A 25454-nucleotide genomic window follows, 5' to 3' on the forward strand; every position below is an offset into this window, starting at 1 on the left:
CTTTATTTTTTCGAGATAAATTTTGATATATTTTTGGAAAATCTTCTTCAAGAGACGGTTATGATTGTTGGGTGAACTATTATCTTTAGATTCCATAGTACTATAATAGTTATGATTGTATTATATATCAGTCACTTTATAGAAATATGTTCCTAGAGTACTCCATCCGATAAGATGACACATTTCTTAGTCGTCACGAAATTTTAGGAATTGTTAGTTATACGGTTAATTGGAGCGAAAAAAGTGAGTATAAGAGTGTTGTCCACAATAGGGCGTCGTGGCGCCCGGCCGAGGACACGACGCGGCGCCCTATAGGGGTGGAAATGGAGGGCCGTAGCGGGGGGGACTACTAGGCGTGGACACGACGCATGGAGTAGGGCCGCGGCGCTGACCGCGGCGGCCGGAAAAACTTTATTTATTATTATTTTTTCGGTTTTTTGTTTATAAATACTTCATTTTTCATCCTATCACACACATCTACACCTTTTTTTATTTTTTCGGATAAAATAATGTGATTTGTGGCTGTGGACAAGTCTACTATTGGGCTGGACAAGTTTTTGTGGCTGTGGATAAGTTTTGTAGCTGTGCCTTGATCTTGACCAAACTATTGTGGACACTCTAAGTATTAAATGGAGAAAGAAAAGTGGTTGAGTGTATTAATTGGAAAGAGAAAGTTATCAAAAATAGAAACGTGTAATATTAGTTGTGACAAACTAAAAAGAAAAATTGATCATTTTAGTTGGGACAGAGAGAATAGTAGTAGTTAGGAATCGAGGTTTGTAGATGGTTTTGCATGATAAAAGTTACAAGAGTTGTCATTATCTTTGTAGTAAAGGATTCTTTGGTTGCATTGAAGATTATAAATCAAACATTTCTTATCCTTCCTTGTGTTCTACAATTTATGTACTTGTTTTAATTTTTTGTTGGGCTGAATCTCATATTCTTGGGATATCTATGTCGTACAAGGCTTCACATAATTTGCTCATTTTCTCTTTACAAATGACTCCATATTGTAATCTATGGGCCCTAATTCTCTTCAATAAAATATCGATACTTTCAATCTACGGCATGGGCATTGGAGTAATGAACTTATTCTCTTTAATCTAATTTAATTAATACATTAAAATACCATTTTTTAATGTATTCTATAAACCTTTCATTTACTTATTTTTCAGTTTTTTACACTCAGTATCTTTGTGATCTATAAATCTTTCGTATACTTATTTTTCAATTTTCTATATCATTTTATCGACTGCATCCCTTCTATATCTTCTTATCGATTACGAAATACGACCCAATTATATAGTAGGTGACGCAGTTATAATTTGGTGAATATGAAGTACTGGTGGATGCATACTGTAGCAAGACTTTTAGTGTAATTAGGAGTCATATATTGATAATAAAATTCAGGTGGATATTTGTAATTATACAATCTCCATCAATATACATCAAAACTCAAATCTAAGTATATATCATATCAAACAATAATTTTATTCCAACCACTTACACCAAACTCAAACCAAAATAGTATTTTATATTCCCTCACTTTGCATACCTTTTCAATCTTAATTTAACATATTAAGTATTAACCCCACAACACTTTTTCAGTAATTTATATAAATTATTAATTTAATAATATTTTTATTAATAAATTTATGTATTAAAAATACTTTAATTAGCTCAATTATTAAATATTTAATAAATTAATTATTAAACTATCAAACATTAAATCATTCATCTTCAATTTATAATACGATTAAATCCAATTATATTGGCCCAATTTTAAAGGCCCACTTTAATCAATTCATTAAACAACACAAATTTTAAAGGCCCAATCGACGATGCAGGTAAGCTATTTAATTTTAATTCTCTCATCCATTCTTAAAATACAACGCACAGTTTGGTTGGAACTTGGAACACAATTTTTCAAAAAGGTTTTGCATTTGTGAATGGCGTATACCAAATTTGGGTATGCATTGTCAACAAACTCAAAATTGTGTTGCGATTTGGGGAACGATTAGAGATGATTCTCTACCCAAAAATGAGTTTTGGTTAGAGAGACTCTTATATCATCCTTAACCATTCATGTCAAACTTAAACTCGAACTCTTTTTTCAGTATATGTTATATCCAAAATTAATTTTACACCATCCATTTACACTAAACTTAAATTTAACACCATTTTTTAGTACTATATGTCTCACAAAATTTTGGCATTAGAGTGTTGTTCCGTAGAAAAATGTAAAAATGAATTTAGATTTGCAGTTGATTGGAGAAGTTATTTACACTAAAAATGAAGTTTGATGTATGATTGAAGATATCCCTACGAGTTAGTATATAATCTAGACGTAGGTACTATATAGAGGTGGAATATAGGTGAATTCAATTAAATTAGATTTTTTCCACGTTCTATAATATGTATTCTTTGAAGCTAAAACCTGACACATTTTGTCATTGCGGGCTATCCAGCATTTAAAGAAACATTTTTTTTTTCATTTTTAATAAGTGGACAACATATTATTTCACCTTCTAATCACACTCATATTTTATTATAGAGTGAACTACACTAATAGTCCATGAACTTGTCGAAAAATGCACCAATGGTCCTCAAAAAAATTTTGTATCATTTTTAGTACGATAAGACTAAAGTAACACTAGGCACCACTAGTGTGAATATTTAATGTTTGGGGGCATTTTGGACCTTTCAATTCTCCCTTTAATTTTTTATTTATTTTTTCTTCCATGATCATTTCTTTTAAAAAGTCAATGAAACCCTCATTTAAATAATATTTGATGCTTTATGATTGCAAAAATTTAAATAAGAAATCAAATGTTTAAATTATGTTTTATTTATTTTTATAATTCAATCAATCTGTATATTTGCGAAGAAAAAATTTAATCTAATAGTAACATTTTTTAATAAAAATATTAATGTAAACTAAAGAAATTCAACTTACATTTTTTAAATTTAAGAAGAAAAAAATATTATAGTTTAATATTTTTTTATTTAAAAATGTTACTTAAATATTTAAATGTTACTCCCTATAAGTGAAAAATAAATATTTTAATTACATTAATTAAAATATAGTATAGTTAAAAATATTATTTAAGTAAAATAATTAAAATTTAAGTGAATTATATCTAATGTAAATTAAAGCGAACTCTTGCCAGTAACATTTTTCTCTAAAAATATTAAAGTAAATTATAGTAATTTTTTCATTATAAAGTTTAATCTATTCGCTATTCAAATAATTATTTAAAAAGTTTAAGTGAATTAATTCAAAAGGTGGTGTATGTCCAAAAAAATTGCATGATTGAAGAGGTACTAAAATTGTAATTTTCAAATACCAAAAATTTCTTCCATGGCATTTAGGAGATTTTTCAAATGTAAAGGGGTATAAAAGACTGACAGGTACCAAAAATGTAATTTCTAGGGACCAAAAAGACTATAAAAATTTTTTAGGAACCATTGGTGTAGTTCACTCTTTATTATAAAATTAATACAATATATAAAAATAAAATTTATACACCTTCATTTTTTTCATTTTTTAAAAGTTATATAATTATTAAAATTTGTGGCAAAGTCAAGATGTATAACAAGTGAATAGTATCTACTTACCATTTTATCAAAGATAACCGTGATTACATTTAATCTTAATGTACGTTACATGTTATCCTTAATTAATTTACAATGTGTTTCCAAGGGGACCAAAAACCAAGTCCACATATATTTATTTAAATATAAACGCAAAGAACTTTTTCGAAATGTTAAGTCATAAATTTCACGAGAATTAAAAAACGAGTTAATCTTTTAACGAGTTCCGTTTAGACATGGAAATTCGTGGGAAGAGCATCCACTATAACACCGGCGCGGCTATAGCCCCGACGGGGGCGACGACGGGGCGGCTTATAGTGGGAGGGACGTCCGCCCCGAAGTGGACAAAAAATCGGGGGCGGAAGGACGTTCGGCGAGAAGGGGGCGAGGACGCGGCTGAGGAAGAATGGGTGGGGCGAGGGCCGCGGCGCCCTATTGCCTGGAAACGGGGTGGACACGGGCGGCGCGGCGGTGAAACGGCTGTGCAAGAAGGGGGGGGGGGCGGCGGTGGGAGTCGGCTGTCCTCCTATAGTGGACACCCTAAGAGCATCTCCAATGGCGGCGAGATGACAGGCTAGCCGATTCCCGGCGCTGGCCGGTCCGCTCGCCGAACCATTGGAACCGGCGAGCGCCATTTAGGCGAAAAAATCGGTGACCCGACGCTGGCCGATCCGCTCGCCGGTCGGCTGGCCGCCATTGCAGGCTCCCCATCGGCGAGCGATCGACCTGCTCAAAAATTTTTTTTCTCGAAACACTATATATACGCGATTTGCACGTCATTTTCATTCGCACCACTAGTTTTAACGAGTTTTCTCTCCATCTTAATTTCTGTACAAGAACAACAACGTGAAATGAGTAACGCGGGTGGTAGTAGTGGTGGTAGTGGTGGTGAGGAGTACGAACGGCAAATGAACGAAAAGTTGGAGGCTTATACGTCCCGCAAGATAAACCGGTTGATACAAAGGGCCTTGCAGTCGGCGGTACCTCGACCTCCACCTGTTGTCCGCCGACGAGCAGTGATTGATAGGGATCACGTAGCTGCACATCAGCGGCTATATGAAGACTACTTTGCGGAGGAACCGTGGTTTGGGGCGCCTCTTTTCAGGCAGCGTTTTAGGATGCGTAGGGCAGTGTTTATGCGTATCGTTGATGCTTTGGAGCGTCGATATTTGTGTTTTCGGTTCAGGTACGATGCGGCTGGCAGACCCGGCCACACACCTATACAAAAGTACACTACGGCAATCAGGCAGTTGGCCTATAGAGGAGCGGCAGACATATGGGACGAGTACCTCCACATCGGTAAGACAACTGCCATGGATTGTCTGAAGTATTTCTGTCAGGGCGTCATTGAAATATTCCGTGATCAGTATCTTCGAAGCCCTACCCCTGAAGAGTGCCAGGATCTGATGCAGATGCACGGGGAGAAGCATGGGTTCCCCGAGATGTTGGGCAGTATAGATTGTATGCATTGGGAGTGGAAGAACCGCCCCGCTACATGGAAAGCGTTCTACACTACCGGGTACAAGGGAAAGAATCTCACGATGATCTTCGAGGTCGTAGCTGATTACCGCCTGTGGATTTGACATGCATATTTTGGGGTAGCCGGGTCGAACAACGACCTCAACGTCCTCAACTCGTCGCCCCTTTTCAACGAGCAGTGTCAGGGTGTCGGTCCGGCCATCAGTTTATCGCCAACGGAAACCAACATGATATGAGCTACTACTTGGCGGATGGGATATACCCTAGGTGGCCCGTCTTTGTGAAGACGATCAGATGCGCATCAGATGAGGGGAAGACCTACTTTGCAGAATGGCAGGAGTCGGCGCGCAAGGACGTGGAGCGCGCATTTGGTGTGCTCCAGTCTCGATGGGCGGCAATTAGGGGTCCAACGCGTTTGTGGCATGTCGACTGCATTGCTGATATAATGTACGTTTGTATTATCCTGCACAACATGATTGTCGAAGTTGAAGGTGTACAACTGACTAGTTGGGCCAATGACGATGCTAATGAAGCCGGCCCAAGCCACGGCGTGGCCGCCCCCAACGTACGAAGGGGGTACCTCACGATGAAGTCGGCCGCCTCAAGGCACATGCCGACATGCGCCAAGTGAATGCTCATATTCGACTCCAAAATGATTAAATTGAAGATTTGTGAGCGCGGAGGACTGCACGTCATTAGATTTTTTTTTAATTAATGTAATTTTTTTCAATTGATGTACTTTTTTAAATTTAAATATTATTATTGAATTTTCATATATTTATGTCGTAAATTTAATTCCATATTTTATGTGATTATTAATTATTTATTTTTATAATTTTATTTATTGTGGCTAGCATATTGCTTGTCTAGTTGATATGGTATAAGGAGTTTGTAGCTAGCCTATGACGGGGCTATTACCATGGTAGATTTTTAAACATCCCATACTACTATTTGGATAGAACTGTCGTAGAAAAAAATATCCATCATATTGACATGAATCGTGGGCTCGTGGGGCCATTAATTAAAATCTTTCCCAAAAGCGCAAATCAATTTAGAATTTCCAACTTTCTAGTGACTCACTAAATCCGGCTCAATAATCAATATTAGTATTTTAATTAAGTACTGTATTTTAGGGTGTCCACTATAAGGTGGACACGCCCAATAGCCTCGCCCCAGTTTTTTGTCCATAGCCCCAGTTTTTTGTCCATAGCCCCAAAATTCTATTTCCGCCACTATAGTGGACACCTCCAATAGCCCCCAAATTCCAAATACAAAATGCTATTTTTCCATAGCCGCGTCCTCGCCCCGAACGCGGCTATCCCGTGTCCGCCGCCCCCATCGCCCCAAAAAGTTGTCCGCCCACCTTTCCCACTATAGCCGCCCGCCCACCGCCGCCCACCCGCCCCAGACGCGGCTATAGCCGCGTCCACCCCCATAGTGGACGCTCTTATAAAATTCGAAAAGGGGATGGATCGAGCAACAAAAAAAATTGGGGGAAAACGATTCAAAAACACAAAAGGAGTAAGACTTGAACACAGCAATTTCTAACAAAAGTAGGCACCAAAACAAGGGCAATGTACAGAATCCTCCTCCCTACTATACTTCCTCTGTTTTCTAGCAGTAATACTTTCTACAAACTGAAAACAAGAAAAGATGAGAATTAAAACCCTAATTTAATCCGAGATTAAATTCCAATTCTCGGCCAAACATCCAACCTCTCATGAATTCGACGAAAAAATCAACAAACTCTGGCACAATTCCTTCAAACATTTCTTGAATGGAGGTCACGTGTGCTCCCACCACGATTTCGTGCATAAACCACTCCGTGTTATGCCCAATTATACCACAAAAATTCTTAATTCCATTCACCCAATTCCATCAGAGCCGTCTCTGAATCTGATCCTAAAACGCAAATAAAAAGAAAAACTAAATCGTGTAGTATCAGAGAACATGCCTCAAGGAGCCGGATTATTCGGCCGACAAATCGGCCCCAACGGCGCGGGTAGCCAGGTCACTACGGCGTCGTTTGCGCAGGGGTGAAACGACGGCGTTTCCCCATCCTTCTCCGCGTTCACACACTCCTCACAATAGACTTTTCCAGTTTCAGATTTCGTCATCATCATTTTCGAAGGGTGAAAAGCATACCAATCATCATAATTAGGGAAATAAGCAGCGTCCAAGTTCCCCCTCGCCATTGCCATTTCATAATTTACTCTCTCAGATCCCAAACCCTGCAACAGGTCGTTCTGTCTCGATTGAAACGGAAGCTGCTGATTTCTCCGGAGTAATACCAGATTTTCCGGCGCCAAATGCATCGCCGGCCGGGGAAACTCGCTCCCCGGCAGTAAGTCGGCGAGATCGAGCCCGGTCATCGCCTTCTCCCTCCGATTCCTCGACTTCCTAGACCTCTTCAGTACGACCAGGAAGCAGCACTCCTTCTGACGGCAGATTAGAGCGAAGTTGACCTTCCCCGTGATCGGAATCCGGCGGCGGTCCTCCGAGAACGGCGACTTAGGGTTCTTTCTCCGGTCGACGAGGTAGATGGAGATTTGGTTGGGGGAAATCCCGATCTTCTGGCTCAGCATGTGTTGAAACGGCTTGTACTCGAGCGTCGGATTGACTCTGACCTCTCCGATGTTCATCTCCCGCTCGCCGTCGAAAAACACCACCGGAAACGCCGGACCACCACCGCCTTCCACCATATCGTCAACCTAAATTAAAAAAAGGGGGAAATAATTTTGATCGAGAAATGTGGATATGGAGCTTATATATAGAGGGGAGGGTATTAAAATATGGCGGTGGGGGTATTTTGGGAATAAAGAAAGGAGAAACGCAGAGTTCGTGCAGTAGCAGCTTCGAGAGAACGAGTACCGGAAATTCCTTGGCCTCCAAGCAAGCAATACGTCTATTCAAATTTCTTATTTTACATTTTCTTTAATTTCATTAAACTCTTTTTTATCATACTCTGTTTATGGATGATTAGAGCATCACCAATAGTTTTAGGCTAGCCATGGCTAGTCACAAATTCCTCTTATCACATTATTAGCACTAAAAAGTCCTCTTGCCACATCATCAGGATAAGCAACTGGACAAACAATAGGCTAGTCACAATAAATAAAATTATAAAAAAATAAATAATTAACAATCACACAAAATACGGAATTAAATTTACGACACATATAGAAGAAAATTCAATAATAATAGTAAAATTTTAAAAAGTACATTAATTAAAAAAAATTACATTAATTTTTAAAAAAAAACCCCTCTTCCACACACGAGCCTTCGTCTCCGCCTCACTCCTCGTGGCCGTCGCCGCCGTTGTCGCCGCTATCCGGGACCCCCAAATCTGCGGCATCTGAGCCCCCCAACTGTGCCGAGGCGGCATCCAAATCGACCCGCATACTCTCGAGCATTGAGTGAAGAAACCTCTTCTCCACGGGTCAATTGCCGCCCTCCATTCCGCTAAGATCTTGTGCATCTGAGCCCGCGTTTGTTGACGCGCGAAGAAGGCGAGCTCGGTTGGCGACTTGCCAACAGGGGGATGCCGACTAGACCTCCTGGGACCCCTGAGCGACCCCCTTGCTACCCGTTGCGCCCGCCTTTGACCAACCGGGTGAGTGCGGCGAGTAAACGATGGAGGGGACGGGAACTCCTGAACATCCTCGGGGAGGTCGTGGGAACCGCCGCTGCTGCCGCTATAATCACCGGCATAGTTCAGTCGTTGTTTCTTCGGCCAGTCAGCATCGACACCTGCCCGAAACTTCTCGGAGTCCATCAGCACCTCATAGCAGTTCTAGTAGGTGAACTATTTATAAAGCCCGGGCACGGGGAAGGCTATCTCCGCTATCCTCCTGCAGTACTCGTCAGTTTGGCCACTGGTCTGCATGCGGAGGGCGTTGGTGTACAAGCCCGAAAATCGGGAGACCGCAGCCCTGATTCGGTCTCACCCCTTCCGGCACTCCTCCTCGCTGTGTGGCCTCCCCTCCGGGCAAAATGCCTTGTAGGCTGCTGATATTTTAGCCCACAAGTTAACGATCCTCTGATTGTTCGATGGAGGGGATCATCGCAAATACTCACCCAAGCCTTGGACAGCGCGACGTTCTCCGCATCCGTCCACTTCCTCCGTGTCGGGCTGTCGTCAGCAGCCGGCTGCGACGACTCGCTGACCACCCTTTTGCCCTTCTCCTTGCCATTCTTCTTCTTTGGTGTGCCCCGACCCCGCCCTACTCCCCCGTTTAAACGAGAGTGTCCGCATCCTCAAGATCTATCCCCAACTCTTCTAAGGAGAAAGTGTCACACCCAGTGAACTGCGTCTCGGATGAGGTCGATGTGTGCAAAGAAGCAGTCAAAAAATCAAGACTGGGGCGATAGACATTGTCCCCCCCCTCGGCGTCCCCTGCATCCCGGGTTGCATCCCCGGCTGCCACACTGGCATCATCTGCATCCCAGGTTGCATCCCCGATACCCCCTGCCCGCCCTGCATCCCATGCCATACCGGCATACTACCCCCGGCTGCCATCCCGGGCATCATCTGCTGCCAAGGGTACATGTTGTAGTACCCAGCCATCGGATCCCATCCACCTCCCACGGGTACCGTGGGAGTTAGAGACATGCTCATCACTGGAGTAGACTCGTTGTTCTCCATTTTGCTTTATTGCTCTTGTACAGAAATTAAGTGAGAGAGAAAACTCGTTAAAACAAGCGGTGCGAATGAAAATAACGTGCAAATCGCGTATATATAGTGTTTCGAAAAATTAAAAACAAGAAAAAATTGAGCTGGTCGATCGGTCGCTGATCGGGAGCCTGCAATGGCGGCCAGCCGACCGGCGAGCGGATCGGCCAGCGCCCGAAAATCGGCGTCAGGTCGCCGATTTTTTCGCCGAAATAGCGCTCGCCGGTTCCAATGGTTCTGCGAGTGGACCGGCCAGCACCGGGAATCGGCTAGCCTGTCCGCTCGCCGCCATTGGAGATGCTCTTAGGGCACCCGCAACGCTGTGCCGTTGCGGTTCCTATGCCGTTCCGGCGGAACGGTTCCGCGGCGGCACGCGTTGCAGCCTACGTTCCTTCGCCATTTCGTGCCGCCCCCGTTCCTATGCCGGGCCGCGTTCCGTTCCGGAGGAACGCGGAACGAAACGTTCCGCCACGCGCCTAGGCGACGTGGCGGCCTCCCATTCGACGCGTGAAGCCCACTCGCTGCCCCGCGAGTGGGCTTCGTCCCGGTGACGCAATAATTCAATTTTTTTTTTTAAATACGAATTTAATAAATTTTTTTTTTGGCAACGGTAATGTGACCGTTTTTTATATCCGTTTTATATTTTTTTTTATTATTTATTTATTTATTTACTCTATAAATACTCCTATTTCATACTCATTTCAATCACAAGCACACATCTATTCCTCTCTATTTCCACCCCAATTTTCATCTCAAATCAACTCTCGTTTCCTTCTCCCAAATTTAATCAAACTAATGGATCCTTTTGAACAAATGCGTCAAATATTGCAACAATCACTTGAAGAAGATCGACGACGGGAGGCCGAAGAAGCCGCGCCGCCCCAACGACGCTCCCGTACGTACATCCATCGTAACCGGGAGGAAGCCGCTGCAAGGTTAGTACGCGACTACTTCTGCGATGACCCGGTTTGGGGAGATACGTACTTCCGTCGCCGTTTCCGCATGGGGAAACCTTTATTTCTCCAAATCGCGAATACTTTGGCAGCCCGGGAAGAGTTCTTCCAGGAAAGGTACGACGCGGTCGGCCGTCCCAGCCACACGACGCTGCAGAAATGTACTGCAGCAATCAGCCAGCTTGCCACTGGACAAACGGCCGACATGTTCGACGAATACCTCCACATCGGAGACAGCACTGAGCGAATGTGCTTACTCAAATTCTGCAAAGGCGTTCGGGCAGCCTTCACCGACGAATTTCTCCGGAGGCCAAGCACGACCGATTGTCAGTTCCTGCTCGACCTTCACGAAACAGTGCACGGATTCTCCGGGATGCTCGGCAGCGTCGATTGCATGCACTGGCAATGGAAGAATTGCCTGGTGGCGTGGAAGGGGTCCTACACGAGCGGCCACAAAGGCACCCATCCAACCGTTATACTTGAGGCCATTGCCGACTACCGCCTTTGGATCTGGCACGCGTACTTCGGGGTCCCCGGGTCGAACAACGACGTAAACGTGCTCCACCAGTCCGACCTCTTGACCGAAGTTTTGGATGGTAAAGCGCCGGCCATCAACTTCGTCGCCAACAACCGGCTTTATAAAATGGGGTACTATCTCGCCGATGGCATCTACCCGAAGTGGCCTACCTTCGTGAAGACGTGCAGTGGGTCTGCGAACCCAAAGCAGGCTCTTTTTGCGCAGAAGCAGGAGGCTGCTCGCAAGGATGTGGAGAGGGCGTTCGGGGTTCTCCAAGCGCGCTTCAACATCATCAAAGCCCCGGCTCGTACGTGGTTCATGGAAAACATGTTCGATATCATGTATACGTGCATAATCTTGCACAACATGATTGTCCAAGACGAAGGACCCGAGGCGGGAAATTGGTTCGACGACGAATCCCCCGGAAGCTCAACCGCAAGTAGTCCGCCTCGAAGTGGAGTGCATCCGTCTATACAAGAACGATTATCTATTCGTGCAAGGACACGCGACTCTAGTGCCCACACCCAACTCCAACAGGATCTAATTGAGCACATTTGGGCAAATTTTGGCGGATGAAATTATTAAAATTGTGTACTTTTATTTTTTTAGGATTTTAATTGTGTGCTTTTTATTTTTTTAAGTTTAAGTTGTAATTTTTTTTAATGTTGTGTGTTTTTTAATAAAGTGTGTTTGTTTTTTAATAAAGTGTGTTTATTTAAATTGAATTGGGTTGGAAATAAAAAAATGAAATTGAATGAATAGTAATTTAAGGAACGGTTAAGGAACGAAGGGTTGCAGGTTCCGTTCCTTAGTTAAGGAATGGAGTAAAAAAGTACAGTAGGGCCCTCAAATAGTGGTTTAAGAAACAGTATAAGAACAGTATAGGAACAACGTTGTGGATGGCCTTATGCCCCTGGCCTTTCAGACGAAAGTAAGATTGGTACCGCTTACCACGTCTCGTAAATTTCGTCTTAGTTGCTCCATATTTTCAAATCCATCTCTTAACTTTTTATTTTGTTTGCTTATGTCATGAGTAATGATACCTAAAGAGAAAATGTATTTCTCCATTATTTAGTTTTGATCTGTATTCCAAAATAGTGTCTATTCAAGAATAGTTAGGCTTAAACCATTTTTTGTTAATACACAAATCTGAGATTCAGTCCTCTAATTCAGAAAAATTTACGTGATAACTTAATAGTAAGATGAAAGTGATTTCCACTATAATGATAGTAAGGAGTATAACAGGAGAATCAAATAAATTTCTCATTTTGAGACTCATAGTAGTTAAAAAAAATTATTCTTCCTATAGTATTTCTCATTTTCACACGAGAACCAGTAGCCAAAAACACATTTTTGATTGGGGTAGAAGAACATAGGTAACTAAACAAACGGTAACTTTACTATAATTTTATATAGCCCCACAAGTGAAAAAATGAAAAACCAAAAGTGAAAATATATTGCACATGATAAGGAGCTTTCTTTAGTAATAATGCAGATGGCAGTGCTATGTCAAATTACCCCTTCTGGGCTGAGATTTTGGATTTAAAGTTGTGTAAATTTTAGGTAAAGTCAGGTAATATAATACGAACCATCCACATATGAAATTGCATCGAAAATGAAGCTCAATTTCATTGTAGCTTCGCCTCATATCACAACTGGAGAATAGAAAGGATCCATAGAGAGTTTTTTTTAAGTTAAATCCTCAGTTATATCAAAGAGAAAAAAAAGGACTAATGTAGTAACTAAGTAGTAAAACTCAGCGAGGATGTATCAACCAGTGGAATTTTCGAAAGCTTTAAATTTGCTCATCAATTTCTTTGGAATTTACTTTAGCTACAAAAAAAACGGATATTAACATGGAATCTTCCTTGACTGCATTAAACATCCAAATATTGTTCAATTTGAGAATAATCAGTTAAAGAATTAGTGATCAACACAGGGTAAAGTAACAAGTCAGAGGTCAAAGGAATTTATTTCTTCATTTCATTGTGAAGTTATCAAGTCATTACCTGATCAAACACGACAAACTATTTCAAACAGATTTTCTAACTATCATAAAGTTGAAACTAAGATATTTCAACATTCAAAGAATCTATATACCTTGTTCAGTAAAAACTGAAAAATAAGACCATATAACAAAAATTGGGAAGGAAAACTTAAAAGGGAAGTAGCAAGACTAGATTTGGAAGAAGAATTTAAAAGAATCATAACTTAAAAAGAAAATTTAAATAACCTCTAGTCCATATTAGCAGTCGTGTAGACCAAAAAAGAATTTGTTCTTGTGTAGCTGGACATCAAAGCTTTCCCCAGCGTGGTTGGTTGAGAAAATGCTAAATCTGTATGGTTGAGAACCATGCTTGTGCAGAAACTATTCCTGTAACAAAAAGAAAATTCTATATCAAATTATGGTTCTTAAGAATCAAGAGTGAAGCTTCGGCTGATGCAGTACAAGTGAAATTGAACTGGTTTAATTTAAATGTGAACTCATTTCTAAGACTTCTAAAAAATTAGATGGCAAGATGCTAATACTGTGCATGGGACTGAAGGATATTTGATTCATGATATTGAAGATTTGGTCATTTTATAGAGCTTTGTTGAGGTGTAAAAAGCAAAAATCACCCTTACTTTTGATTATATAACTTGTTTTCTTCGATAGAAACTAGAGAATAATGATATTTTTCTTTTTAACTAATCTAATGAAACAATACCATGAGAACTGAATGAACAAAAAATTTACCTTGCTGCATCAAGCAAACTTCTAGCAATGTTCTTCCTTCTGTTAGAAGGAGAGACCCAAATGGCTCTAATACCGCAAAGAGCTGGTACAGCCTCGTTCTTGCACAAAACCATTCCATCATGAGTTCCTTCGTCTGGATGTTTGAAACGTTCCTTTTTTATGACTTCCCTCTGTAGACTAACAACCCCAAATTGAAGGGTGGAAGAGGTCCTCTTTTTTTCCTTGGCAGGAAGGTGATTTTGATCACCCAGTGAGCTTGAGAGTAACTTGTAGGCCTTTATTATTGGCTCGGCAACTAGACATCCACATACTCTTTGCGATGAAATAAATAGATATACCTGTTGTTATACAAAATGCATATATTTCATGCTACTAGCAAGTTAGATGCCAGGAAATTATTTTGACCTATATATGTTGTTTGAGATTCTAGTTTTCAAGTAGAAGTTGGCAAGGAGAAGAAAATTGATAAACAAATTAACAAAAGATCCATCATTATTCTTGATGCTTGCGCAATTACTAATTCTTAATATCATGAAGAATTAAGCATTGGAGAGTACAGTATATTTTTTATACCTTACTCCGCTTATTTAGTATCCACCCCTCTCCAAGCTCTGTTTCCATCATCCTCACAACATCTTCAACCTGCATTCATACCAAATCAACAACTAGAGCTCCCAAAAATGAAGAGTAAATCAAACATAAGCTCTTTAACCATCCACTACCTTTTTGAACTGAGATGGAGGATCACCATCTTGCACCAAGATTATGCGCCCCTTGTCGAGTTCATCTATAACTCTTTCATTGCGCCAACCCTTACAGTAAAATAAGTACTCCATTTCATTTATAACCACAGTCACAGAAACTAAAATACACTAGCATTCATTTAACTACCAAGCAGCATATGAAAAGGAAACACAGATTACAACCACCTTAAAAGGTAACCCATGGGTGTAGTTCTTGTGAAATGTTCTGTGGACTTTTTCATCTTCTTCATCACCAGCAGCATACTGGAAACTACACACTTTACATGTATGCAATAGAAAATCGGACTGTCCAACTTTTAAAAACATCTGTGCATAATTTCTCTTCTTGTTTAGAACTTCGCTGCTCTTGCCTTTCAATTTGGTATGCTTGTCCTCAAGTTCATGCCCTTTTGATGTTTCTCTGTAATAAAAAATCAATTGAAAAGGCTAAACATTAGCAGAGAAATAAAAACCTAAAACAGAGAACAAATGTGCTAAGAGTGCAAAAGCTCATTGAAATCCCCAATTCCCCCAAATTTAAGCCCGTAAAAGGTCAACACCCACACAGATTAATCGAATGTATCTAAACGAGATAAATTCAAGTGATATACAAACAAACGACGAGAATTACCCTTCTAGACGACCAGAATGCGCGCGTTTGCAGGAGATGTCGGGTTCTGGTTCTGCGGTTGATTTTCCGGCAATAACGTCACATAAATCACCGGAAAATGGAGATGATTTCGGTGGGTAAGAAGGCGACGGCTTGAAGAAAGCGTTGATCTTTGGCTGCATTTCCGTCGATTTAATCTTGAATTTGTTTCGATGTTAGGCTGCAAAGCCTGCGACTATAAAGCATTAAACACAGAATTTCGTTTCGCGCCAAAATCTTTTTCTACTTTTTCGCATTGGTGCTACAATAAAATAAGACTATAATCTTTTATGGAGTACTTTTTCGATTTTTCGCTCAAACTGAATTGAGCCCAAACCGAATTCACCGAAAAATTAATAAACAAACTAAACTAAAATTGTGTCAAATTTCAAAATAAAAAATAAAAAACCTAAACGAGTACTACTATATCAGAATACAAAACTAATTAAGAATTCAAGTTTATGGAAATAGTAATCAATATCTGGGAGGTTGCATATACTTCTTTAAGTAAATCTCATTTTTTTCATTTTAGAAGTAGGATTTTCACTAGTTATTATCCTATTTTATTTTATTATTACTATTTTCATTAATATATTTTATTACTTATTTCACTCATATTTTATTATAAAATTAATAATAATATATCCAAAAACAGGACTCATATTCTGCTAAGCACAATCATATGACTATGCTAATCGTATTTGTATACTAAAGAATTTTTTAAGAATATTTTTGGATAAATTTGAAATTTTATTTCAGGTATTTAAACATACTTAAAATATCATATTCAATACTTGTAAAAAATAAATGCTAGAATCACCAAACACCAGTTGACTAATATAAACTGAACATCATAATTTGAATATTGTGTAATACCTTCAAATAATATATTCGGTCCTTTGATAGTATTGTTTGCTCTTTAAACTGGGTAATCTACGAATTAAAAATGGTTACAAATGACAAAAGTGTAACCATCACTTTATAGCATCCGAGAAAAATTTTCCTAAGCTTAAACTATAAGTTGAGGAGAAACTCTCTTGTCACACTGTGACACAAACAAATTCGAGTTAAGCAAAAAAAATTAATGGCTCTATCTAAATCAAAATATGCACATTACTGGCTAATACATACGAGAGGAGAAGGTGATCTGCTAAACAGTGAAAAGTATCTGAGATGTCAACTATGCGACCTACATTCAACGACGCCTCAGTCCTTGAGGTATGGATGGTTGCACATGTAGTTGGGCGGCCTGCAGGCTGAGGGCTTTTATCGGGCATGTCTACCCCTTGTTGATCGAGAATTCTGGGAGAGACAGACTGGGACAAGAAATATGTACTCACCTTAACATTCAAAGTAGAAACCAGCTCCTCCTTCACGAGATTCATTCTACTGTAAATAAACAACAATTGGAGGAACGTGGCTTGGAGAATTTAGTCGAAAGATAGGAAAGATGGTACTTTCTCACTTCTTCGGTGTGACAGCTATACTGCTACTCATTGTTGGTGATTACTCTCAACTGATTGTATGCCCTCTCAATGTTATACCTTTCCTCCAAAGTCATGTTTGGCCCTTCACCACAAGTCTATTCACAAGTAAAAAGAGACTTTATTGTGGTGTCATAAATAATTTAGGGCTTCGGAATGGAAAAGAAAGTACTAAAATTTGACCTGTAAATGAAGCAACATTCGTACCAGTAAGTTGAGCATATTCTGTAACACACTCGCCATCTCAATCTTGCATGACGGAAGAATCTGACGGACCTTGACATCTTCATTCATGAGAAGGAGTACTGAGACAATGCTACATATTGTATTCGAACGATCAACTGAGGAACTAGCCTCAGATACCCAAGATCCCATCACATTTAACACAAGACTTAATAACCTTTTGCTCCCATAAATCAGATAAAAGCAAGGTAGTAAGTAATATTGCCTTCTTTTTACACTGATCACAGACATCAAATCTTCATCATTGTACCGAACATTCTGCACCGAAAAGACATAATTTAACTTATATATGAGAGATGTAACTAAATAAACTGATGATGTTGAAACTAGCTGGAAAAATATACCAACTTTAAAACAAAACAAAAAATTAAGAAATATACTTACAGATAACACATAGGTCATGTATTGTGGAAGAACATGGCTCATGCTCACAACACTCATATCCGAAAGTCTTGACGGCTTTGAGTCAAGTGTGAGAAGCAATCTGACAAAGGCGCACTTATTGTCCAAAGGTATATCCGAACACTGATAAATAATAATTGAATATAAAAAGTTATTTTCACCACTTAGTTCTAGAGATAAGTGAGATAATCTAAGAACTAAGTTAATATGATTCATTGAGGGAGTTCGAAGAAAATAATCAATATGGGAAGTAACCAAAAAGGATTAACATACAATCTGATCAACAATTATCTTCTCCAGCATCTGCAAGACAAGATTATCATCACCAATCTGTGACAAAGATGAACAGACAACTCTAGTAACATTCTTAAATGTCTTCCATTGTGATTTCCCATCACTCTCGGCGACTGGATCTGCAAACAATGACATATAAGTAACATAACAAGCATATACAACAATTTAGACAGAGAGAGATAATTCATACTTTCCCAGCAATATACATCATAATTCAACAAAATTTCACATCCTGAAATGCTACTCCCAGAAAAATTAGTTACCTGGATAAACTTGAAACCGTGAGAGTAAAGTGATATGGATACTTATATAGTCTGCTAACAGAATATGGCCAGCTCTAAAGGAAGATTGCAGAACTTCAAAGATGCGGAATATGAATAACGGCTCAAGAACATTGCCTGGGTACAAGAGACAAAGCAAATCTACACATTAATTATACTCTTCATCAGTCACATCCCCAACTTCTATAGATATATTCTTCTTTTCGAAAATTCAGAGACAACCTCTATATTACTTCGATGTCCTTCAGATAAATAAAGCAACAAGAATTTTTTCTTCATTTTTAACAAGATCAGCAAACAAATCTATTAACTTGCTGTGAGATGGTTATCGGCATTGTGCCACCTCAACCACTTTCTTCAGCATATCCTCCTTAAAAGAGGAGAACAAGCAGGAGAGAATTAACTGCACAAAATGAAGTTCAACAATACTTACCTAAGCAACATGAAACAAGTGACTGCAGAAGCAGAGAGTCCATGTAAGAGAAGTAATAAAGGCAACAAATGGCAAGCTCCTTGATATCTCCTGCATGCCTTATGAAGGGACCAAAGCATTTGTCTACAAAGCAGAGCATTCCAGTCAGCACATGGACAAGGATAAAGAAAGTATGAAGAGTGGGTAGAAGTATATACCATTTTCAACTAGTTTGCAAAAGAAATCTTTAAATCTAAACTGTAAAGTATCAAACTCTCGCGAGAATGGAGAGTCAAGTGGAGCAAATTGCCCTACATACAAAAGAAGTCGTAACACAGCCTGCAGAAAGAACAATTACTGATAAAGGAGTCTGGTACTGATAATAATTACTCCATATAAGTATTCAGGAGAAAATATTAAAGCATTACATGCCAGGAAACTACCTTTGAACATGCAAGGCTTTTGTCATCTAACAAAATTAGCAGTGAAGGAAGATCCTGTATCCAGCTGATCTGATAGGATAACAAAGAAGGATCACTCTCATCAAGGTAAAGTGATCTCCGTCCCTGTTGCACCAATACATTTAGGCTCATATTTTTCTAGAGTATATTATACTTTTTAATAATACTTCATCACAAAGTGAAAGTATATAATAACAAAACAGAATAGTATTAAAATTAGTATACAATTTTGACACACATGAGTATTGTTTATTCACACTTCATAGCAATTTAACATCGGGTCTTCAAAATTACACAGGTCAACTTTGGCTGTATTATTATTATATAGATCTACTTGTTTTAGGTGCAGGAGTGTTGACTGTCACTGGATACCAGGACTTAGAAATACATAATAAATGGTTAAGATGAAGATATTTCTGTATAGGATATGATGCTTGAAAATTATACATTGGATTAGAAATCTTAATAACATGCAACCGCAATATTGTTAACAGATACACAAAAGCAAACAAATAAATAAAATCAATTCTAGAATAATGTTCTTTCTTGAAAACCTCAGCAAAAGCCTGTGATGATAAAGGAGCAAGCATTAAACCGATATACAGATAGAATTAACATCTTACATGAGCATGCATTTCTTCAATTGCAATAATGCAAGCTAATTTCATTGAAGACTCTGGGCTGGAGTTCTTGAAAACTTCAGTAAAAGCCTGTGATGATAAATGAGGTTCAAAACTTGAGAATAGGTAATATATAAAATTATAAAAGAATAAAAACTTAGCCTTAACCATAAATAGCATATATGAATATCTGACCATAACAAACCTGAAGGATACGAGACCTCCAGCTACCAGATATTTGAAGTACTAATTTTGGTATGTATGGTATAAGTGGAACCAAGTCTTTCTCATTGACAATCTTACCCGATTGCATCTGCACAAATATTTTAATTATCGGGTAGGACATAGAGAAACCGTTTAAAAAATCAAACACAGACAATGATTTATACAAACGCCCGTTCTGCCAGTTGTCAGAAACTAACATTAAAGAAACCAAAGTGATGATCAAATAAACCAGATTCTAACATTACTTGTTTTTCAGGATTACCAGGTAGAGTTTAATTTATATGTAAGAGCAAATAATTGGAGTCAAAGCAAACCTTTGTAGCCATTGAGCTTTCAATGAATTCCAAAAACTTATCCAACAAAACCGAGGGAGACTGGTCCCAGTTTTTCAACTGCAAAAATATTTGGGTAATTGTTGTATTCAGCATTGATATTCTTCGATAATCCTGCAAGACACCAAATAAAACAAAATGAAAGGCTTATAACGTTAGAGATTGAGAAACATCATTTATTGGTAACTCAACCACTAAAAGGAAGTAGGTGATCATATTCAATTCAATTATCAGATAGATGTAGGAATAAACAATAAACTGATGAGACAAAGTATGCAGCAAAAGAGTAAAGATTTGGCAGGTAAAGGGTATTGAGTTGCCACACCAATTTGGGCCAACATGTTGATTATTGAAGGTCAGTCTAAAAAGCTTTCATATTCAAACACATCTTGCATGAACAATTTTATCCTGAAGAAAACCACATCTGACTCGGGGAAAATCTGAAACCACTAGTTGACTACAAGGAATAAGGTTACCTTTTTCGTAAGATGAACTAGGTTGAGAGGATAGACGTCCCATAACTTCTTTAATATCACTGCTGGTAGTAACTTATTGCATGGAGTCAAACCAGGCTTCCCGCAAAATGGAATAATCTTTGTATCTGATTCACTTTCACAAATCCCACCAACCAAAACTTTGACTATGATTTCTATACTCTGAAGTAAAAACTGCATACACTCACATGATTGCAGATCTAGTTGGGAGGTGCTATGCATCAATGGCATGAAATCATTGAAACAAGCAACTAAAATAGGCAAAATATCTTTTAATTGCCTGGTAAAATCCACAAGGCCTGCCAAATATGAAAATAAATTAAGTATTGAATAGCTTTTTCTACAAACTGAGATATCTAATGTATATTGCCTTTGTAAGAGACCTTAAGTTAGATAAACACCTATATTTCTTTTAGCAGATGTGTCAAACTACTAAGATTAAAAGATAAAAAGTGAACTGGAAGTGAAATGTTTCTGAAACTCACCAATAGGTTCTATTGCAATCTCAGGCTCAAAAGCATGAAGAATTTCAAGAGCTGCAATATCCTGCAAGGATTGGTCAAGATTAGCTATATAAAATACAACTGAGAAGAAAACCCATCCACACCAGCAAGCAGACAAAAGTAATGAAATATAGTTAATAGTTCAGTATATAGCCAAAAATGCTCTAAGGTGTTGGACTTTATAAATAGAGGCTACAATAATATATATAATATTCCGCCTCACTTTTAGCAGATCACAGACTCACACACAGAACATTTTATTTTCAGAGAAACAGCATGCTCATTATGCAATGCAAAGTTGCCCAACAAATAAGCATAAGAAACCATGCATTAGGAAGGGCTCTAAAGATCACGCTTGTGACTCTGCACACACCATTCATAAGTAACCAAAATTAGATCCCCTTCTCACCAACTGAGCACAGTTTAGGATGTGGTAGAAGCAAACAAGGACATTCTATGGCATTAGATTCTGGACTTGTGTAACTTGGTCGAACAGGGAAAACTGGCAAATTCTTACTAGAGATGATTTAGATTTTTAACAGCTAAAGGAATAGAGGATTGAATGAAAGGCCTCTTCACATGGTATAGAATAAGGCAATGGGATCATGATAGAACTTTGCTTGAAAACAATAATAAATTTGGAAATTAGGAATTCCAACATTGGCTAGTAACATTTATCCACCAGATATTACATTTTTAGCTGCCACGTGTTCTCTGTCTTCACATGGCAATAGTGATAAGCAACGAACCAATCCAGCTAGAATGCTCTTTAATTTGCTCTTATCCTCTAAAAACTGGTTCTTCCGTAGGAAATTTTCATAGTTTTGGAGAACCTGTAGAGATTACCAAGATTCTATGTTAGATGATCATAAGGAGTGTAAAAAAATCAATACTAACAATGGGAAAATAATTGGAAGTTGGCTTAAATTCCATCAGAGTTTAATTTCCATGGTGTTGGTGGAGCATAAAGAAACAGTTAGGTAACAGAATGACTCCACCAGTATCCATTAGATCTATCTAGAATGAAGCTGATGTGGCATGTTAGTTATGCAGTTAGATACTTAAGCTGCTCCTCTCATTTTCTGTAATGCTGTTGTAACTTAACCATACAGTTATATGCACGGATCACTTTGCACACAGCTCTACCCATAGAGCAAGATGATGATCTAATTTTGCTTTTCATCCCTCATCCTTTCTTCACCTTAAAGCATTCTGTAATGCTAATTGGGAGGCTTCTTTGTTTTTCTGGGTCCCAATCTTATCTCTTGGAGCTCTAAGAAGCAAAATGTGATTTCTCACAGTTCAACAGAGTCATAGTATCGCCATATCTTGGCAGATTCTGCAGTTGAGGTAATCTGGAACAAATCTCTGCCCAGTGTTATCAATCTCGTATGGCGGCTTATGGCGGTTCGCCTAAAAACCGCCACAGGGATATGGCGTATTAGTATGGCGGATATGGCGGTCAATAATTAAATAAATAAAATAATACTTATTATTTATACATAATTCAAAAATTAGAAAATAACAAAAATATAACATCTAAAACTTTTAAAACAATTAATAAAGCATAAAATACAGCTCTAACATCCATGTTTCTTGCATAATGCCTCATTCCTAAATGCAGTACACACGCAATGTTGTCAAATGGCGGATATGGCGGTGCTATGGCAGCCCCATGTTGCTATGGCATTTCCACCACAGAACGCCATGCCATAGCGCCATGGCGCCGCCATATCCGCTACTTGATAACATTGTCTCTGCCTCATGAAATTGGGATCAATCTTCCTCGTGATCCGGTTATCTGGTGTGGTAACAAGAGTGCGGTTGCTATTGTGTCAAATTCGATTCATTTTGCAAGAACTAAACATATTTAGATTGATAAACATTTTGTAGGATACAAAAAGATCAAGGAGTTAGATATTCGCTTTTTTCCCACAGCGGAGTAGGTGGCTGATGTGTTCATCAAAGCAGTTATGGGGGGTTCGGTTTCAGCAACTACTTGCCAATATTCCAATATGAAAGTGTTAGTTCAGTTTGTATAGGGGTTGTATTATAACTATCTAGAATCAACCCTACATGGTGCAGTTAGATAGTTAAGCTGTTGCTCTCATTAGAAAAATAATTTAGAAGATGAAAACAAATAACAGATTTACTGCAACAAGCATCCAACTGGCACTGAAAAGAAAACAATAAGCTTACTTTTTCAGCATAAAAGGGAAAAGAAGAGGGGTAGAACTGGACAACAAGGTCGGAAAATTTGAATGACATCAAACGAACATCAAGTACTAAATGGGCCATAGCATTATAAACATATGCCATCATCAAAGAAACAACTGGTCCTTGGTTGTCCTGCAAGAGTCAAAGCATAAAATCAACTAAAGTAACAGCTCAGCTTTAAACTTGAAAACATGGGGAAAATGCCAGTCTTACAAATAACAATCAACTGTTATTCCATACAGAGTTGATGCCACGAAATAAGTTATGAACTTCATAGATAAAATATTATGCAACGACCAGAAGTACCTTTGTACCACCAGGGAAAATCACTGACTTAAATAGTTGATAAAGCGTTTCACGGACCAACTCATCATCATCACCAATTCGTTCCCGAAGTTTTTCCACAATAGCAAGTTTATGTAACTTCAGCTCATCAGGGTTGTTAAGGAGTATATCTTTGATACCATGCAATGCATCTGTAAAAAAGGCAACACACATTAACTATAAGGCAGAAAGTGAAAACAAGGACATCAAACAGCAAGGGAAAATTTATTAACCGAACACATTGCAATAGATGTCACTTGGTAATCTTACTCATCTAGGCATCATAGGATGACATTATTATTGAAATATATATTCATATGGGGGAAACACCAGCAGAGTTGATATAAATATATCAATCAATATGTCCAAGTGTTACACTAAAGGAAATATTACAAATTGAGAGTGAACATACCTTTACGGGATTTAGCATTATGATGACTTGTCTGCTGAAGAAGCTCCTTCAACGTCAACCCCCTTTTGCTGGTTGCTAAACCCGCCCTTTCAGAAGCTATACTTTGCTCTGGCAGTACTATCGCTTTAGATTTTATTTCGGTGTTGGTAGAGTTCTTCGGAGGAGGCAGTTTGCGGCCGATTTTCCGCTTAAATTTCTACAGAAAAGTGAAATTTAAAAACTTAAGAAATTTATTCACTATCGATCCTTTTTTACTAAGAAATATAACTTGCACAGAGTAAAGAATTTCAGTTAATTACTTTGAAATCCACGCCCCCTCTTTTGGACTTCTTCGATTGGGATTTCGATTTCACCATGGCCGACCTTCTTCAGCCTGATTTCTAACGAAGTTCAGAAGCGAATTGAAAGTTTTGTAACTCAGTTGGTGAACAGAAATTCTAAATTTAATCATTCATGAACCTATACTACATATAAAAGCAGAATGTTGAGAAAATTTACAACATTTTGACATTTTCCGCCCATATTTTGGTTTCATTCCATATCCCAACAAAAATTATGCAGAACAAAAATGAGGTAACGTCAATTCTATTAATAAAATAATGATCAATAGATCAAACAACGGCCAGAACATAGATATACCAAACAGCCCCGTCAGAATTTGAAAGCCGAATTACAAAAACTTTGAAACGGTCCAAAAATTAAATTAATTTTGCAAGAAAAATATAGCACCTGAGATAGACCGGGCGGAGCGGGAATGGAGGCGAAGAGCTAGGCTGCGAGGGCTCGACGGAAAACTCGAAACGGCAGGTCTGGATTGTGTAGGCGAGGTTATTCCGGTATGAGCAGACTACAGAGAAGAGGAGAAGATTAATGGTGGGGTTTAAGGTTTAAGCAATAGGGGATGGGAAGCAGGTCTTTTTTGGCCCACTAAGACTAGCCCAACAATTGATCCAGCTAAATAGCAGACCTAGATTTTAATATTTTTGGCCCATTTGTTGGGAATGCAGGTCTTCTTGGCCCATTAAGACTAGCCCAACAAAAGTTTTTTATGGGAATGCAGAACTTTTTTGGATAAGAAGCAATAAACTAATTTTAATATGCTTTTCGGAGGGGTTTGATTTAGGTGATAAGGTGTGATTTGATAAAAATAAAATGTGAGTAGCTTGTATGATTTGAATGTGATGGATAACTGTAATTATGCAATTTTAATAATTATTTATCAACTAAAAAGTTAAATTATTTATTTACTCATCTCTATTCTTATTAATTTTATCAATCTCATCCATCAGTGTATCCTAAAAAAACTATCGGAGTCTATAATTTTATTTTATTTTATTTTTAAATATGGTATAGAATTCCCTATTAATTTTATTATTGTAATTTGGTCCCTATATTTTCTTTTATTA

At 38.6% G+C, this 25454-nt stretch overlaps 2 protein-coding genes across 6 annotated transcripts; both read right to left on the minus strand.

The window, feature by feature from the left end:
• Positions 1-13175: 13175 nt before the first annotated feature.
• Positions 13176-15582, minus strand: LOC121770012 (protein CHROMOSOME TRANSMISSION FIDELITY 7-like). The gene is made up of 6 exons (XM_042166806.1): positions 15327-15582; positions 14882-15116; positions 14675-14764; positions 14526-14594; positions 13953-14290; positions 13176-13589 (listed from the first exon to the last, which is right to left on the minus strand). The coding sequence occupies exons 1-6, from the start codon at positions 15485-15487 to the stop codon at positions 13451-13453; spliced, it is 1032 nt and encodes a 343-aa protein (XP_042022740.1). The 5' UTR covers positions 15488-15582; the 3' UTR covers positions 13176-13450.
• A 702-nt stretch (positions 15583-16284) lies between these two features.
• On the minus strand, positions 16285-24914 carry LOC121792151. 5 transcript variants are annotated; one of them, XM_042189979.1, is made up of 20 exons: positions 24778-24905; positions 24348-24421; positions 24049-24244; positions 23619-23788; positions 23295-23444; positions 21788-21928; positions 21078-21138; positions 20575-20891; positions 20081-20212; positions 19747-19854; positions 19545-19631; positions 18904-19026; positions 18679-18799; positions 18482-18604; positions 18031-18165; positions 17747-17886; positions 17456-17596; positions 17036-17329; positions 16810-16926; positions 16285-16733 (listed from the first exon to the last, which is right to left on the minus strand). In XM_042189979.1, exons 2-19 carry the CDS (start codon positions 24402-24404, stop codon positions 16834-16836), a joined length of 2589 nt encoding a protein of 862 aa, XP_042045913.1. In that variant the 5' UTR covers positions 24405-24421; positions 24778-24905; the 3' UTR covers positions 16285-16733; positions 16810-16833. The 5 variants fall into 5 exon arrangements, with proteins under 5 accessions (XP_042045913.1, XP_042045911.1, XP_042045910.1 ...); XM_042189977.1 differs by having other exon boundaries at positions 17012-17329; XM_042189976.1 differs by having other exon boundaries at positions 16285-16926; positions 17012-17329; positions 24348-24428; positions 24778-24914.
• Between the last annotated feature and the right edge of the window lie 540 nt (positions 24915-25454).

The sequence above is a fragment of the Salvia splendens genome, chromosome 2 (genome assembly GCF_004379255.2).
Source record: "Salvia splendens isolate huo1 chromosome 2, SspV2, whole genome shotgun sequence".
In the NCBI taxonomy this organism is placed as follows: domain Eukaryota; kingdom Viridiplantae; phylum Streptophyta; class Magnoliopsida; order Lamiales; family Lamiaceae; genus Salvia; species Salvia splendens.

Excerpts from the sequence above, each read along its gene's own strand:
- LOC121770012 (XM_042166806.1), bottom strand. The coding sequence starts at position 15,487 with ATGCAGCCAAAGATCAACGCTTTCTTCAAGCCGTCGCCTTCTTACCCA. Across the intron at positions 15,117-15,326 it reads CATTCTGGTCGTCTAGAAGG|AGAAACATCAAAAGGGCATG; the intron begins GTAATTCTCGTC and ends TTTTTATTACAG. Across the intron at positions 14,595-14,674 it reads CTCCATCTCAGTTCAAAAAG|GTTGAAGATGTTGTGAGGAT; the intron begins GTAGTGGATGGT and ends GTATGAATGCAG.
- LOC121792151 (XM_042189976.1), bottom strand. The coding sequence starts at position 24,404 with ATGGTGAAATCGAAATCCCAATCGAAGAAGTCCAAAAGAGGGGGCGTG. Across the intron at positions 18,800-18,903 it reads AAAGCCTTGCATGTTCAAAG|GCTGTGTTACGACTTCTTTT; the intron begins GTAGTTTCCTGG and ends TTCTTTCTGCAG. Across the intron at positions 16,927-17,011 it reads GAATGTTGCTTCATTTACAG|ACTTGTGGTGAAGGGCCAAA; the intron begins GTCAAATTTTAG and ends ACTTGTGAATAG.